We start from the raw sequence: 11986 nt of genomic DNA, 5'->3' as shown, positions 1-11986 counted from the left end.
AGACACAAGAGGCCAGAGCCTTTTCTTAGCAGCAAAATCATGCCCATAAAAACCACCCCTGGCTTAAGAGAGACAATTTGGGGCTGAGCAACAAGCACAGCTCCACTTTCCTGTCATCTCCCAGTGTCATTTGAGTCTCCTGCCTCAAATCCTCGCCCCGCCTTCCCACCCCTGCGCTGGAACACCCAGAACACCCACGAGCCCCAGGCAGGGATGGAACAAGCTGCATTCTGAAAGGGATGCACGGTGACCAGGGGAGCAGAACCAGGGGAATCCCCACACCTGGGAGTCCAGCACTTTGAGCTGCCCCAGTAAATCAGAGTCATGGCCACTGGCATCAGTCCTGTGCTGTCCCTGCATAACCAACCAAGCATCATCTCCTGCACCAGTGAGTTATGGGCATGTCACCTATGCCAGTGTTTTATGGGAAGCACACAGCCACTGGCACAGCTCAAACCCACCCCCATGGGTGGGAGAGGTGGCAGAAAGCCCTGGAGAGACCCTGAGGGTCTCTGGCTTCCCACTCCCACCATGTCTCGCTCACCTTCCCAACTCTGCCCAGGTAAGAAGATGGCGGAAATTGAGATAAAGGCTTCTGGAGGGCTGCCAGAATCGTACCATGGGGATGCTCTGTCACAAAAACCTGAGAAATAATTTGCACCTTTTCCACTTGACATCCATCCACACCTTCACCTTCCCATCCAGAAGTGGACTTAGCTCTTCATCACACTCAGCAGCAAGGACCTGAACCCCCATTACCATGATTTTATGGTTCACACCACTGTGATTCCATCAAACCTCAGCCCGGACAATTCCGCCACTTCCCACCAGTCCTGGGGTGTTTTAGGCCCCCACCCCGGGCTGGGGGACACACCTGCAGGATGTAAGGGGGAGGAAAAATGCGGCTCGGCTTTTTTGGGGAAAACCTCACTCCTCCCCCAGAGAGAAGCAGCTGCAGTGCTTTTATTTTATTTGAGTTTATTTTATAGAATCCCAGAATGGTTTGGGTTGGAAAGGACATTAAAGCCCATCCAGTTCAACCCTCTGCCATGGGCAGGGACACCTCCCACTATCCCAGGTTGCCCCAAGCTCTGTCCAACATGGCCTTGGACACTTCCAGGCATGGGGCAGCCACAGCTGCTCTGGGCACCCTGTGCCAAGGCCTCACCACCCTCACAGGGAAGAATTTCTTCCTAACATCCCATCTAACCCTACTCTTTACCAGTTTGAAGCCTTTCCCCTTTGCCCTGTCACTCCACACCCCCTTAAACAGCTTCATTGACTTCAACACAGTTTCCTTCCATTCCCTCTTGCTCCCTTTGACTCGATTTCTGGCTGCTTCATTCCACTTTACTCCATTTCACAGAAATTCACTTGAACTTATTTCACTCCATCTCGACGGGCACCCGAGCATCCTCCGGAGAGAGAGAAAAGGAACGAGAGGGAGGAAAATAGGAAGAGGGAGAAGAAGAAGGAGCGGAGAAGAGGGGAGGGGGCCCGAGCATCCGTGCCCGCGGGGAGCGGCGGAGGAGGGGGGGGGGGCTCGCAGCGGCAGCGCTGCCCATGCACATTCTCTCCGGGCGGCGGCGCGGCTGCCGCTCCGCCCGGCTCGGCTCGGCTCCGCTCCTCCCGGCCCCGCTCCGCTCCGCCCGGCCCCGGCGGCACGAACATGGCGACACGGAGCTCTGGCGGGGCCGGCCGGGCCGCTCCGCTCCCCCGCCGGCTGCTGCCGCTGCTGCCGCTGCTGCTGCTGCTGCCGGCGGCCGCGGGCTCCCGCTCGCCGCTGCTGCTGCTCCGCGCCCCGCCGGCCCCCGCAGCCCCCGCAGAGCCCCCGCGGGGCCGCCGCGCCGCGCCGCGCCCGCCCGAGCCCATCCAGGTGTACGGACAGGTGAGCCCGCACCGGCCGTGGGGAGGGGGACACGCGCGCGGCTCGCCCCCCCCCCGGAGGGTCTCCGTCCACCGCGCTCCATCCATCACCCCCTCTCCCCATCCTCCCGCGGGGGTCGCGGCGCGTCCCGCCCGGGGAAGGGTCGGTGCGTGGGTGCGCGGCTCCGTGAGAACAGCGCGGGTTTAGGCGCCGCTGGCGCCTGCCCTCGGCTCTCCCCGCATCCCCGGCTCCCCCAGAGCCGGCTCGCCGCGGTCACGTTCGCGGTGGTACTTGCGGGCTCGTTCCCGGCGAGATGCGCTCCCAGCGGGATCAGCCAAGGGCACGCGGCGGGGATTCGGGCCGGGCATCCCCGCCGCTGAGAGCCGGGAAGGGACGGCGAGTCCCCGCGGGCGAGCGCCGGGGCAGCGGCGCCTCCAGGGATGCTCGCGGTGGGAGCCGGGCACGGAGAGGTGACGCCGGGGAAGACATGGCTATTGGCGAGGCACCGCGTCCTTCCCCGCGAGAAGGGCTGCTCTGCGTGTCTGAGCCATCCTCTACTGATCCTTGGAAAAGAAGGGGAGCGGAGTTGCTCTTTGCAGGAAAATACAGAAACTGCTGTTTCTGAAAGTACCCCTGCTCGGGCTCGATTCACTGGCAAGTTTTGCCATGAGGGCTCCCCCTCACCCCCTCTTTTCCATCTCTTTTGGGGGGGGGATGACAAATTACACTCGGACTTTCAGCAGTGGAAAGCTTCAGCCTTAAAGGTTCTACTTGATTTTTGATGTCCCCACATGCTGGATTACATTTCACTGCCCTACTTGTTCCTCCTCGCTGACACTGCCTGTGTCCCCATCACGTGCCCAACATGCTGGTGGGGAGGGGGGGGAGCCAGCCCACGGAGGGACATGGCACACTTGAGGAGAGGCTTCGAGCCTTCAGTGGCATCTGAAGGATAGTGCCTTCCCCCGGGGTGCTCTATAATTTCCCCTTTTAGCTACTCGTAGGATGAGAAGGAGCCGGTCATGAGGCAGGGCCAGCCCTGGAGCTGCTGGAGGGGCACATGCAGGGCTGGTGCTGCTCCTAAAGCCCTTCTGTTCCCTTGTTTAGGGAAAAGCTGCTTCTCCTCCCCTTGAAAATCTGCTTCGCCTCCTCTACCTCCTCAGCGTTTGGCTGTTTTTAGCATAACACAGCTACCCCATTTTAGAAGAAAACATGACACTTGTCTCTTATCTACGGAGAGACATTGGTGGCACTTTCCCTTCTGTCTCCCCGTGCCTTCCATCCAGCCCACCTGCCAGGTAGAGGGCTGCTCTGGCAGGAATGTCCCTGTCACCTGGGCACGGAGCTGCAGATCCAGGAGGGTGCAGTAACCCTGTCTCCATCTGGGACAGGACTAATAGGAAGCAGTGGGAGTTCAACAGTTTGCCATTGTTTGGGCTTTTCTCACTGCCTCAAGCTTCCAGAGGGGATTTGCCTGGAGAATGGAGTTGCTCTCACTGGCAGCAAAGCACACAGCACCCATTCCTTCCTCTGCTTTGGGGCAAATTTTACAGCCCAGGTGCATCACCGGGAAGAGTTGTTTGGTATTAAACAACAGTCCTGAGTTCTCCCAAGTGCTGCAGTGCTTTAAATCAGGGGTCTGTTTTAATAAAAGGGACCAGAGGGAGCCCGTGTGTCCTAGGCTGCGTTACAGATCTGACCACACAAGTCACTAATGCCTGGGAAGCCGGAAAAGCTGTGCAGCACCGTGCTCAGGGGTCTCGTGCCTGGTCACAAGCACCCAACAAGCCCCATGACCTCCCTCCCCCAGCTCTCTGGCACTCCAATCCCAGCAGAAAATCGTGCAGTCAAAGCACTCCTCCTCTCAGGGACATCAGCATAAGGGGCAGTGCTTGGACCGAGCATCCTCATGCCGTGTCACTGCAGTCCCTTATCTGGGACACATCCCACTCCCGTGCCTTTGGCAGGTCACTTGGCCATATGCTACGCTCTGGCTCGTGCCCCAAAACTCCCTGCCCTTTCCTGGCTCTCGACAGTGGCCCTGAAACAGGCTGGTGGGACAGCTGAGGGCCCAGGCTCAGCTCAGGGGTGCGGGAGAGCGGGGTTTGCTGCTGGTGTGGGTGATGACATCAGGGGAGCAGAGGGAGGCATGCACCGCTCTGTCTGGAACCAAGCAGGGGAAGAACATCCAAACCCTTTGTAGCTCCTCAGCAGCCAAACTCCGCTTACTCAGCACTGTCAGGAACAGGCCTGGAGCCCTCTTGCCTTGGACACCAAAGCGCAAGCACAGGATGTTGCTTGGATTCTTTATCTGGACCCTCACTGCTGATCACATCCTTGCTGGGCAGGCTGCAGCAAAACTTTCCAGGAACATCACCAAGTAACAGGACCAGCAGCCTAACCCCCTCTGTGGCTTTTCCTTGGTTTTTCTGACTCTGCAGCAGCAGCAATCAAGAGACTGAAACCCCAACTCTGGCGTCCGTCAGCTCCGAGACAGAGCGGGTTTTGTTCCCTTGCACAGCCCTCACCTCCATGGGATTGTTGGTGAGGGTTACAATGGACAGACTGTTTGAAGCAGGCACTGACACAAGACAGGACTTTTCTAGGATGCCACTGACAGCAGAGAAGCATCGCCAGGGCAAGAAAACTTCACCCCCTGGGGGCCAGCAGGGCTCCCTGAACCCTTTCCTCAAGCACGGCACCTCACCCTGCCCTCCTGCTCCTGGCACCAGCCCCCGGTCACCACTACAGTGGCTGGTCTGCCCCCCACCCTCCTGTCCCCTCACAACCTTTGTGCTCCTGCCTACATATCCCTGCTCAGACCTGGAGACAGGGCCTGGCTCCAGGATTCTCCATTTCCATGGAACCTCCCCACCATCCCACATAAATCCCGGCTGCCGGGTGTGAACCACATGGGCTGCAACAAACAGGGGAGAGAAAAGCAGCCACTTTGGCTGCCTGTGTGTGTGCTGGGCTGGAGGGTGACCATGGGCACGGCTGTGTGGCGAGTGTTGTGTCATGGCTGTGACAGACAGAGAGGAAAAATGCTGGGGCAGGAGCCCAGATTGGATCTGCTGGTCCTGAGGGGGAGAAGGGAGTTTTGAGAGCATTTACACTGCTAACACAGATCTGACCTTTACCTGCAGACATCCTTTGCCCTTCTTTGGAAAGGGTTTATCTAAAGCCACCCCCTAAAGCACATAGCTCACAAGAAGTCTTTGCCTTAAACTACGCTGGGACAAAAGACATCTTCTCTAAGTGCTGGTGGCTCCTGTGGCAGCCACTTCCCCTCTCTGCTGCCACTGCAAGGCTTGAGCCTCTCCCTGTGCCCATAACCTTCGTGTGGCTGTCACCTCTGTGCCTTCCTGTCCCCTGAACCAGTGTCAGGTTCTGCCCTAGCATCATTTTTCTCTTCCCCTTCTGGGGGGAGCTACTTCATTGCTCCCAACCTTCCTGTTTCCTGGTGATAACCAACCCTGCCTTTGAGGAAAGCACCGAGTTTTCATCATTTCCAGGCTATTTACTATGACCTGACCTCTTATCAGCCCACCACTTGACCTTGACACTGCCCATCCCTCTGTGCTGATGGAGACCTCAGATAACCTCCTCTCAAACGTGCAAAACTGGCAGAGAGCCTTGCTCCTCTCAGGAGACAGAGATGCTCTGCAGGGCGGATGCCATCCAGCCCTGGGAGCACAGACATCAGTCACGCTGCATCCTGCATCGCAACTGAACCGTACTTAATTTTGACCTACTTTGCCAGCCTGGCAGAGCCCTTCCCAGATCAGACTTTAACCTTCTGGAGGTGCCCTGGCTGGTGACAGCATGTCTCAGCCATGTCCCTTTCTTCCTCCTTTGTGTTAGCAGGTCCCCCTCCCCGTTGCTGGGTCTTTTGTGGCCACCCTAAGAAGGTTTCCTCGCTCCTGGCATTTGCTTTTTGCCAGAGCTCGATCTCTGGAAGCCACACAGTTCCTGCTCTTGGCACCGTGGTGGCTGGGAGAGGTATTTGTGGTTTTATCCATTGTTTTTCCCCTCCAGCAGCTTCCTCTCAGATCCTGTGAACGCTGTGGTGTCCCAGGGGCATCGCTCAAGCTTTCCAGAGCGGGAATGACAAGCTCATGGCGCACTTTAGACCTTCTCTGCCACCTTCATCCTTCATTATGGGGGAGTGGATTTCATCAGCCCTTCCCAAATCTGCTGGGGCAGCCTCCATTCCCATCACATGCCTGTCCCTCTATCAATTTAGGAGAGCCCAGCTTGTTTTTGGGGTTGTTTCTGGATTGCTGTCCTGACCCCAATCTTCCCCCTCCCCTACCTTTTCCATTCTCCTGGAAACAACAGCTCAGGGAGAGCTCTCTTGGTGGTGGCAGAGAGAAAACAGCCCTGCGAGCGGATGATTTCAGTATTAACTAAATTAACGCGGGGCCTGGCGCTCTCCAAAATGAGTCACCCGTGTTTCATATCAATGATTTCAGACCCTGGCATTTTCAGTCCAAGCCACAAGCAGCGCCACGGCAGGCACAGGCTGTATTTTAAAATATCATGGCAGGGCTGGAAACAGATGCTCGGGAGCAGAGCAGAAGGTGCCGTAATGAAGCTTTAGCGGGAGCGCGCGGGGAACGCGGCGTGCCGGGAACGCAGGAGCCACCCATGGCACTCTGGGGCCGGGCTCTTGCGTAAGCCCTGCCGGGGGAGGCACAGGGAATGGGGACGAAAGGCCTGGCACTTGTCTTCTGCAGCTTCCAGCGAGCTGGAATGAGGAGGAGCACGGTCAGAGCACCTTTTCTTTTTCTACCCTCTGCTATCCGGGCAGCAGCTTTGCTTCTGACCCCTTCTTCAGCCCCATCCTCATTCCCCCAGCTGCTGGGATCAAAATATTTAGCCCATTCCCCTTCTCCACGCATGTCCTGGCAGCCCTGAAGCTGTGATCCGAGCTGATGGCAACACTTGGATGGTTTCAGCAGCCGCTCACAGCCGCAGAGGACCCTTGCTCCCTGCCAGCCTCACTTATCAAACAGTAGTAATAACTTATTAACTATTTCGAAATTCCCCGGGAACTGCATTTGTTTGTGGGTCAGTTGGAGGATGGGAAAACACCCCAGTGATCCCTAGGAATCTTTGTTCTGCACTCAGTTTTACAGCACTGAGCCTCAGCCCCTGAGCTGTCACAGTGCATCACCTCCTGAGGAATCGTGAGCGCCCGGCCTGAGCTGCAGTCCCAGCCCTAGAGCTGGAGCATTAATCCTCAACAAAGCAAACCAGGGATACACACAGTGAGCTCCCAGCCCCGCTGGACACCAGGAGTAGCCCCTAATGCTGTCCTGTCACTTGTCACTGCTGTTACAAATCAGCCAGCACACGATGTTTCTGCTGGCAGCTCACCACAGCCAGCGGTGGGATTTCTGCATGGGGAAGTCACATTTCCCATGCAGAGCAGGGGCTCCAAGGCTGGGATTGAGAGTGCTCTGGGGAGGGAAGGGCTTGAGAGCAGCTCCGAGGAGCTGTTCCTGCCAGTCTCTCATCCCCTGACCACGCTGGAGCCCCGGTTTTCACATTTGTCACGTGCCAGGGGTGAGCCACCTCCACAACCAAAATCCTCCAAACTCCAAAGCTGGGCATAGGCAACCAAGAGGGACGTGACAGAAGGGAAGCTGGTGTTTAGGTGCCAAAGAACATGGATCAGGACTCTTCTCCCAGCTCGGGGCACTCGAGGAGTCAGCACTGCACTCTACCCACCCAGGTCCCCTCAGTTACTGACAGCCATCACCTCTCCAGGCTCAGCAGGGCAACCCTCCCATCTCAGCTCCCAGACATCCCCTCTGCCAGCCCAGCCTGGAGCTGCACCCCTGAAGCTCGTACCTGCTCTCGGAGGGCAGCTCCAGGGGCTGTCTTCTTCCCGTCCCATTCCTGTAGGGCATTCATTTGTTGGAAGATGCTGTTGACAAAGAAATAAACACATAGCAAAGCTAGAAACATTAACTACATTAACTACAGCTACAAGCAGCCTCTGCTGCGTCTTGGCTCCAGTTTTCACCTCCTGGACTTCATTTGGCACCTTACATATTAGGAGGACGAATTAGAATTTCATGCATATTTCATATACACTTAATGGCTTGGCAAAGACCAAAACGCTTCCCCATTAAGTGGAATTTATGCTAAATGCTGTTTCCATTAAGCACCAGTCACTGCCTGTTCAGAGGTTACACCAGTTCCCCAGGAAGGTGTCCCCTGCTAGGGGAGGTGGGGACGCTGTGACGGTGCCACAGCAGCAGGGCAGGGTCCCTAACAGCAGCCTTATTGCAAAGCTGTTCCACAAACCCCATCCTGGCTAAAGGGACACCAGCTGCTGTCTGTGGGGTCCTGGTTGGTGCTCCCCTGAGCCACCGGGGTCCCCACGGAGCTCTGAGGGGCTGCGAGGCGGCAAACACAAAACCGCACAGCTCCTAAACCCGAGCCACTGCTGTACAACCCCTTCCTGGGAGACTTACAGCATCCTTGTGCTGCCTTCTCCGGCTTTACACCCTCTACTAAGAGCTTCTCCAGCTGCTCCAAACCTTCCTGCTGAGCACTCCTCCCTCCTACCAGGGAGCCAAACCTTGCCTGCCTCCAGTTTGCCTTTAAATAGGGGCCCTGCCATAGTGAGGCTGCCTGGGCTCACCCAGCTCCTCAGGGACTAACGAAGCTCAGCTGGCTCTCCTGAACCCAAACACGTTGCCCCTGGTTTTTGGGTTTTACTGCTCTTTCGAAGTCTCCCAAAAGGAGTCCCACTGTCTGCTTTATCTTACAAGAAGAATAGCTGTAGAGTTTTACTGCTGAGGTTCAATCAAGGTGCAGATAGGAGTCTCCTTTGGTTTTCCTGCTTTTCAAACTCCTAGTGTCTGATTTCTTGTGGGAAAAAAAAAAACCAAACAAACGAGCAGTACTATTAAAAGTGACACTGAGTAACAAACCCCTCTTGACTGAGAGGATCCAAAGGGCCAAGTTTTGTGTTCCTAACAGTGCCCAACTCCAGCCCGAGCACAGCTGGGCACCCAAAAAAGCTGCACCCAAAATAACCAACAGAGATGTCGGAGATTTAAACGGGGTTATTCTGCTTCCAGAGGAGGGGAGGGGGAGCGGGAGCGCAGAGCTGCGCTGGTTCCACACCCGAGGCTGTCTGCTGGCTGTCTCAGCGGGCAGCAGCAATTCCTCCTTCTCCGCCCTGTTTCCCTGCATCCTCAAACAGCGTGTCTTCCTTTTCATTTTTTTTTAATTTTTTTTTTTTTCCGGCGGGCACGCAGGGCTCCGGCTGCGTGGCTTTGTAGCTGATGCTGCTGCCTGACCTAAATCTGCGCCGCGTTCGTGGCCCGGAGCTCCGGCGGGGTTTGCCCGGTGAGGGGGTCCCTGCCCGGGCAGCCGGGGGGCACCGGGCCCGGGGGCTGCTCCCTGCCGGGGCTGAGTTCGGTTCTCTTTCCCCTCCTGTGAGCCTATTGCATAAGAGGGATTTGAGGGTTTCTGCTTGGCTCTCCCCCCCTCCCTGGTCTCACAGAATAAAGACCTTGTTTTTCCAAGTGTTTCTCTTGCTGGAGGTTAAAGCAGCCCCTTCTTCCAGGCGGTGCTGCTCGCTGATCCCGGGGTCAGCGAGAGCTGCAGGTTATCAAGCCTAAGAAGGGCTTATCCCTGTATTTTTACAGTTTCCCGAGGCCCTGAGCTCGGGGTTAGCAGCCCTGGGCTGAGCTGTGGCGTGCGAGGGCTCAGGCACGCACGTCCTCTGCTGCAGGGAGTGGGGCACCCATCCATGGCCGAGCTGAGCTGCTGTCCCCGGCTCTCCCAGCACGCCTGCCTGTCCCTGCTCGCTGGTGACAGCCACTGAGGGTTTGTCCTGCACCTTCAGCTCCCACTGTGGTGATGCTGCGAGAGCTTCCCCATAGAAACCAGCGCTTTGCTGGCAGATACAGCACACACGGGAATAACGGCATCGTGTGTGCGCTGGAAATCGGCAGGGCCTTTGGAATCGTGGAATATCCAGAGCTGGAAGGTTCCCAGCCCCTGGCCCTGCACAGACACCCCAACAATCCCACCCTGAGAGTGCTGTCCAAATGCTCCTGGAGCTCTGGCAGCCTTGGGGCCGTGCCCATTCTCTGGGGAGCCTGGGCAGTGCCCAGCACCCTCTGGAGGAAGAACCTTTCCCTGAAATCCAGCCTAAACCTCCCCTGAAACAGCTTCCTGACAGCCCCTCGAGTCCTGTCACTGGTCACCAGAGAGAAGGCATCAGTGCCTGGCCCTCTGCTTCCCGTCAGGCAGAAAGCTGCCACTGTTTCCCTGTGGCCTCATCAGCCTGGATTTGCAAACACTTCTCAGTCCTTGGTGTGAGTTTTCTTTCTCATCATCCCCCGAATCCTATTTTTCGGAGGAAGAATAAGGGGAAAACGTACCCTTTCAGGCACATTCTGCCTACACGTTCAGGAGAGATGCCACTTTGAATGAGTTTTCCCAAAGTCTGGTATTTCCAAGGAGGGGTGGCACGAGCGGGAGCTTGCTGTGGCTGAGGCTGTGACTCAGGGTGTCCTTTCCCTTGGTGTTGCAGGTCAGCCTCAACGATTCCCACAATCAGATGGTCGTTCACTGGGCAGGAGAGAAGAGCAACGTGATTGTGGCCTTGGCCAGGGACAGCCTGTCCTTGCTGGGTCCCAAAAACAGCGATGTAAGTAACACCCCCTGGCCCTGTCCAGGTGCACCTTCTGCTTCTGGGCCAGGCAAGGTGATGGTGGCTGCTGAGCTACAGCCTGACTTGCTCTTGTGTCCTGAGAAACAAAAAAAGGCCCACGAGTTTGGGTAGAGAGGGACAAAATAATTTAATATCCTCTGTTGCCCCATGGGCTCAAGGCATGGTCGGGAAATCTCAAAGCCTTGCAGTTTAGTGAGTTTCCACCAAATCTGTCAGAAGGGAGCCCAGAACTTTGTGCTTCTCACTCTGGGGCTTCTCCTTTGCAGGTTTATGTGTCCTATGACTATGGGAAGAGCTTTAAGAAGATTTCGGAGAGGTTCAGCTTTGACGGGGGGAACAGCAGCGAGGTGGCCATTGCCCAGTTCTACCACAGCCCGGCCGACAACAAGAGGGTGAGGGCACGTGGCAGCTGGGGCTTTATCCCTGCTGTCACAGGGAGCCTGCACACCCCTTGGGCTGTCCCTGGGGCAGAGGTGGCATGTGCCAGGCACTTCTTGTATGGCTTGGTGACACTCAGAGTGTGGCGGGAGAGGGGTGGCTGGGACAGCCAAATTCTTCTCCTCCGGAGTTTGCCCTCCCAAAGGCTCCCCTGGGACATTGTCTTCATCGCTGCCAGCCTGAGCTCTGCTCTGACCTTCCCTTCTCCCCTGTCTGTCCCTCCACTCCCAGTACATCTTTGTGGACGCCTTCGCCCCGTACCTCTGGATCACCACCAACTTCTGCAACACCATCCAAGGCTTCTCCATTCCCTTCAGAGCAGCAGACCTCCTCCTGCACAGCAGGAACCCCAACCTCCTCTTGGGCTTTGACAGGTCTCACCCTAATAAGCAGGTGAGCACTTTGCTTAGGTGGGGAGCCAGCATCCTACCCCTGCCCTGCTGTGACATTCCCATGTCCCCCACAGCTGAGAGCCGCCCTGCCTTGTGCCAGGGTTCATGCTTTGGCCATTCAGGGTGTCTGATCTTGCACACAGAGCTGTCCCAAATTGGCCAGGACACTCCCTTCCCTACAGTCTCTCTTGTTCCTACCTCTGGAGAATGAGGATATAATACCTGCAGGATGGGTGTCTTACTTCCCTTCCTTTTCCTCCATCCACGCTGCTCCCGACCGTATCCATCACCCCAACAATCGTGGTCATAACTCACCACAGAGCCCTGGCAGCTGAGGCAGGATGACCTCTGCAGTGTTTCATGTGGGCCTGTGGTTTGGCTTTAGGTCCTGAATAACAAATTGCTGCTTGAATACAAACACTTTTTTCGCCCTTGGGAGCTATTGGGTAAAGATTGAAAATAGTTCCAGCACATTCAGAGAGACACAGTGAGTAAAACCTGGAGGTGAAACAGTGGGAAATCCTGCTGGTAGAAGGCTAAAGGCCAGTCTTTTGCTGTTTGGGGTGTTCTGTTAGAAAGCTT

General features: G+C 56.5%; 1 protein-coding gene and 1 long non-coding RNA gene across 7 annotated transcripts in view; one reads left to right on the top strand and one right to left on the bottom strand.

The window, feature by feature from the left end:
* Positions 1 to 1654: 1654 nt before the first annotated feature.
* Positions 1655 to 11986, top strand: part of SORL1 (sortilin related receptor 1) — a 46692-nt gene continuing 36360 nt past the window's right edge. The window contains exons 1-4 of one of the 2 annotated variants that reach the window (XM_048328620.1): positions 1655 to 1888; positions 10434 to 10550; positions 10841 to 10966; positions 11244 to 11405. In XM_048328620.1, the coding sequence (XP_048184577.1) occupies positions 1670 to 1888; positions 10434 to 10550; positions 10841 to 10966; positions 11244 to 11405 (624 nt within the window). In that variant the 5' untranslated portion in view covers positions 1655 to 1669. The remainder of the gene's footprint in view (positions 1889 to 10433; positions 10551 to 10840; positions 10967 to 11243; positions 11406 to 11986) is intronic. The other variant, XM_048328621.1, reaches the window with a different exon arrangement.
* The window catches only part of LOC125338196, a 95072-nt gene continuing 90811 nt past the window's right edge, over positions 7726 to 11986 (bottom strand). For all 5 annotated transcript variants that reach the window (XR_007208220.1, XR_007208219.1, XR_007208223.1 and 2 more), the window contains 2 exons: positions 10282 to 10471; positions 7726 to 7802 (listed from right to left, as the gene is read on the bottom strand). This is a non-coding gene — a long non-coding RNA (uncharacterized LOC125338196). The remainder of the gene's footprint in view (positions 7803 to 10281; positions 10472 to 11986) is intronic.

Source organism: Corvus hawaiiensis, chromosome 25 (assembly GCF_020740725.1).
Source record: "Corvus hawaiiensis isolate bCorHaw1 chromosome 25, bCorHaw1.pri.cur, whole genome shotgun sequence".
Lineage (NCBI taxonomy): Eukaryota > Metazoa > Chordata > Aves > Passeriformes > Corvidae > Corvus > Corvus hawaiiensis.
Note: the sequence above shows the minus strand (reverse complement) of the source record. Positions and strands in the feature narration are given on the sequence as shown.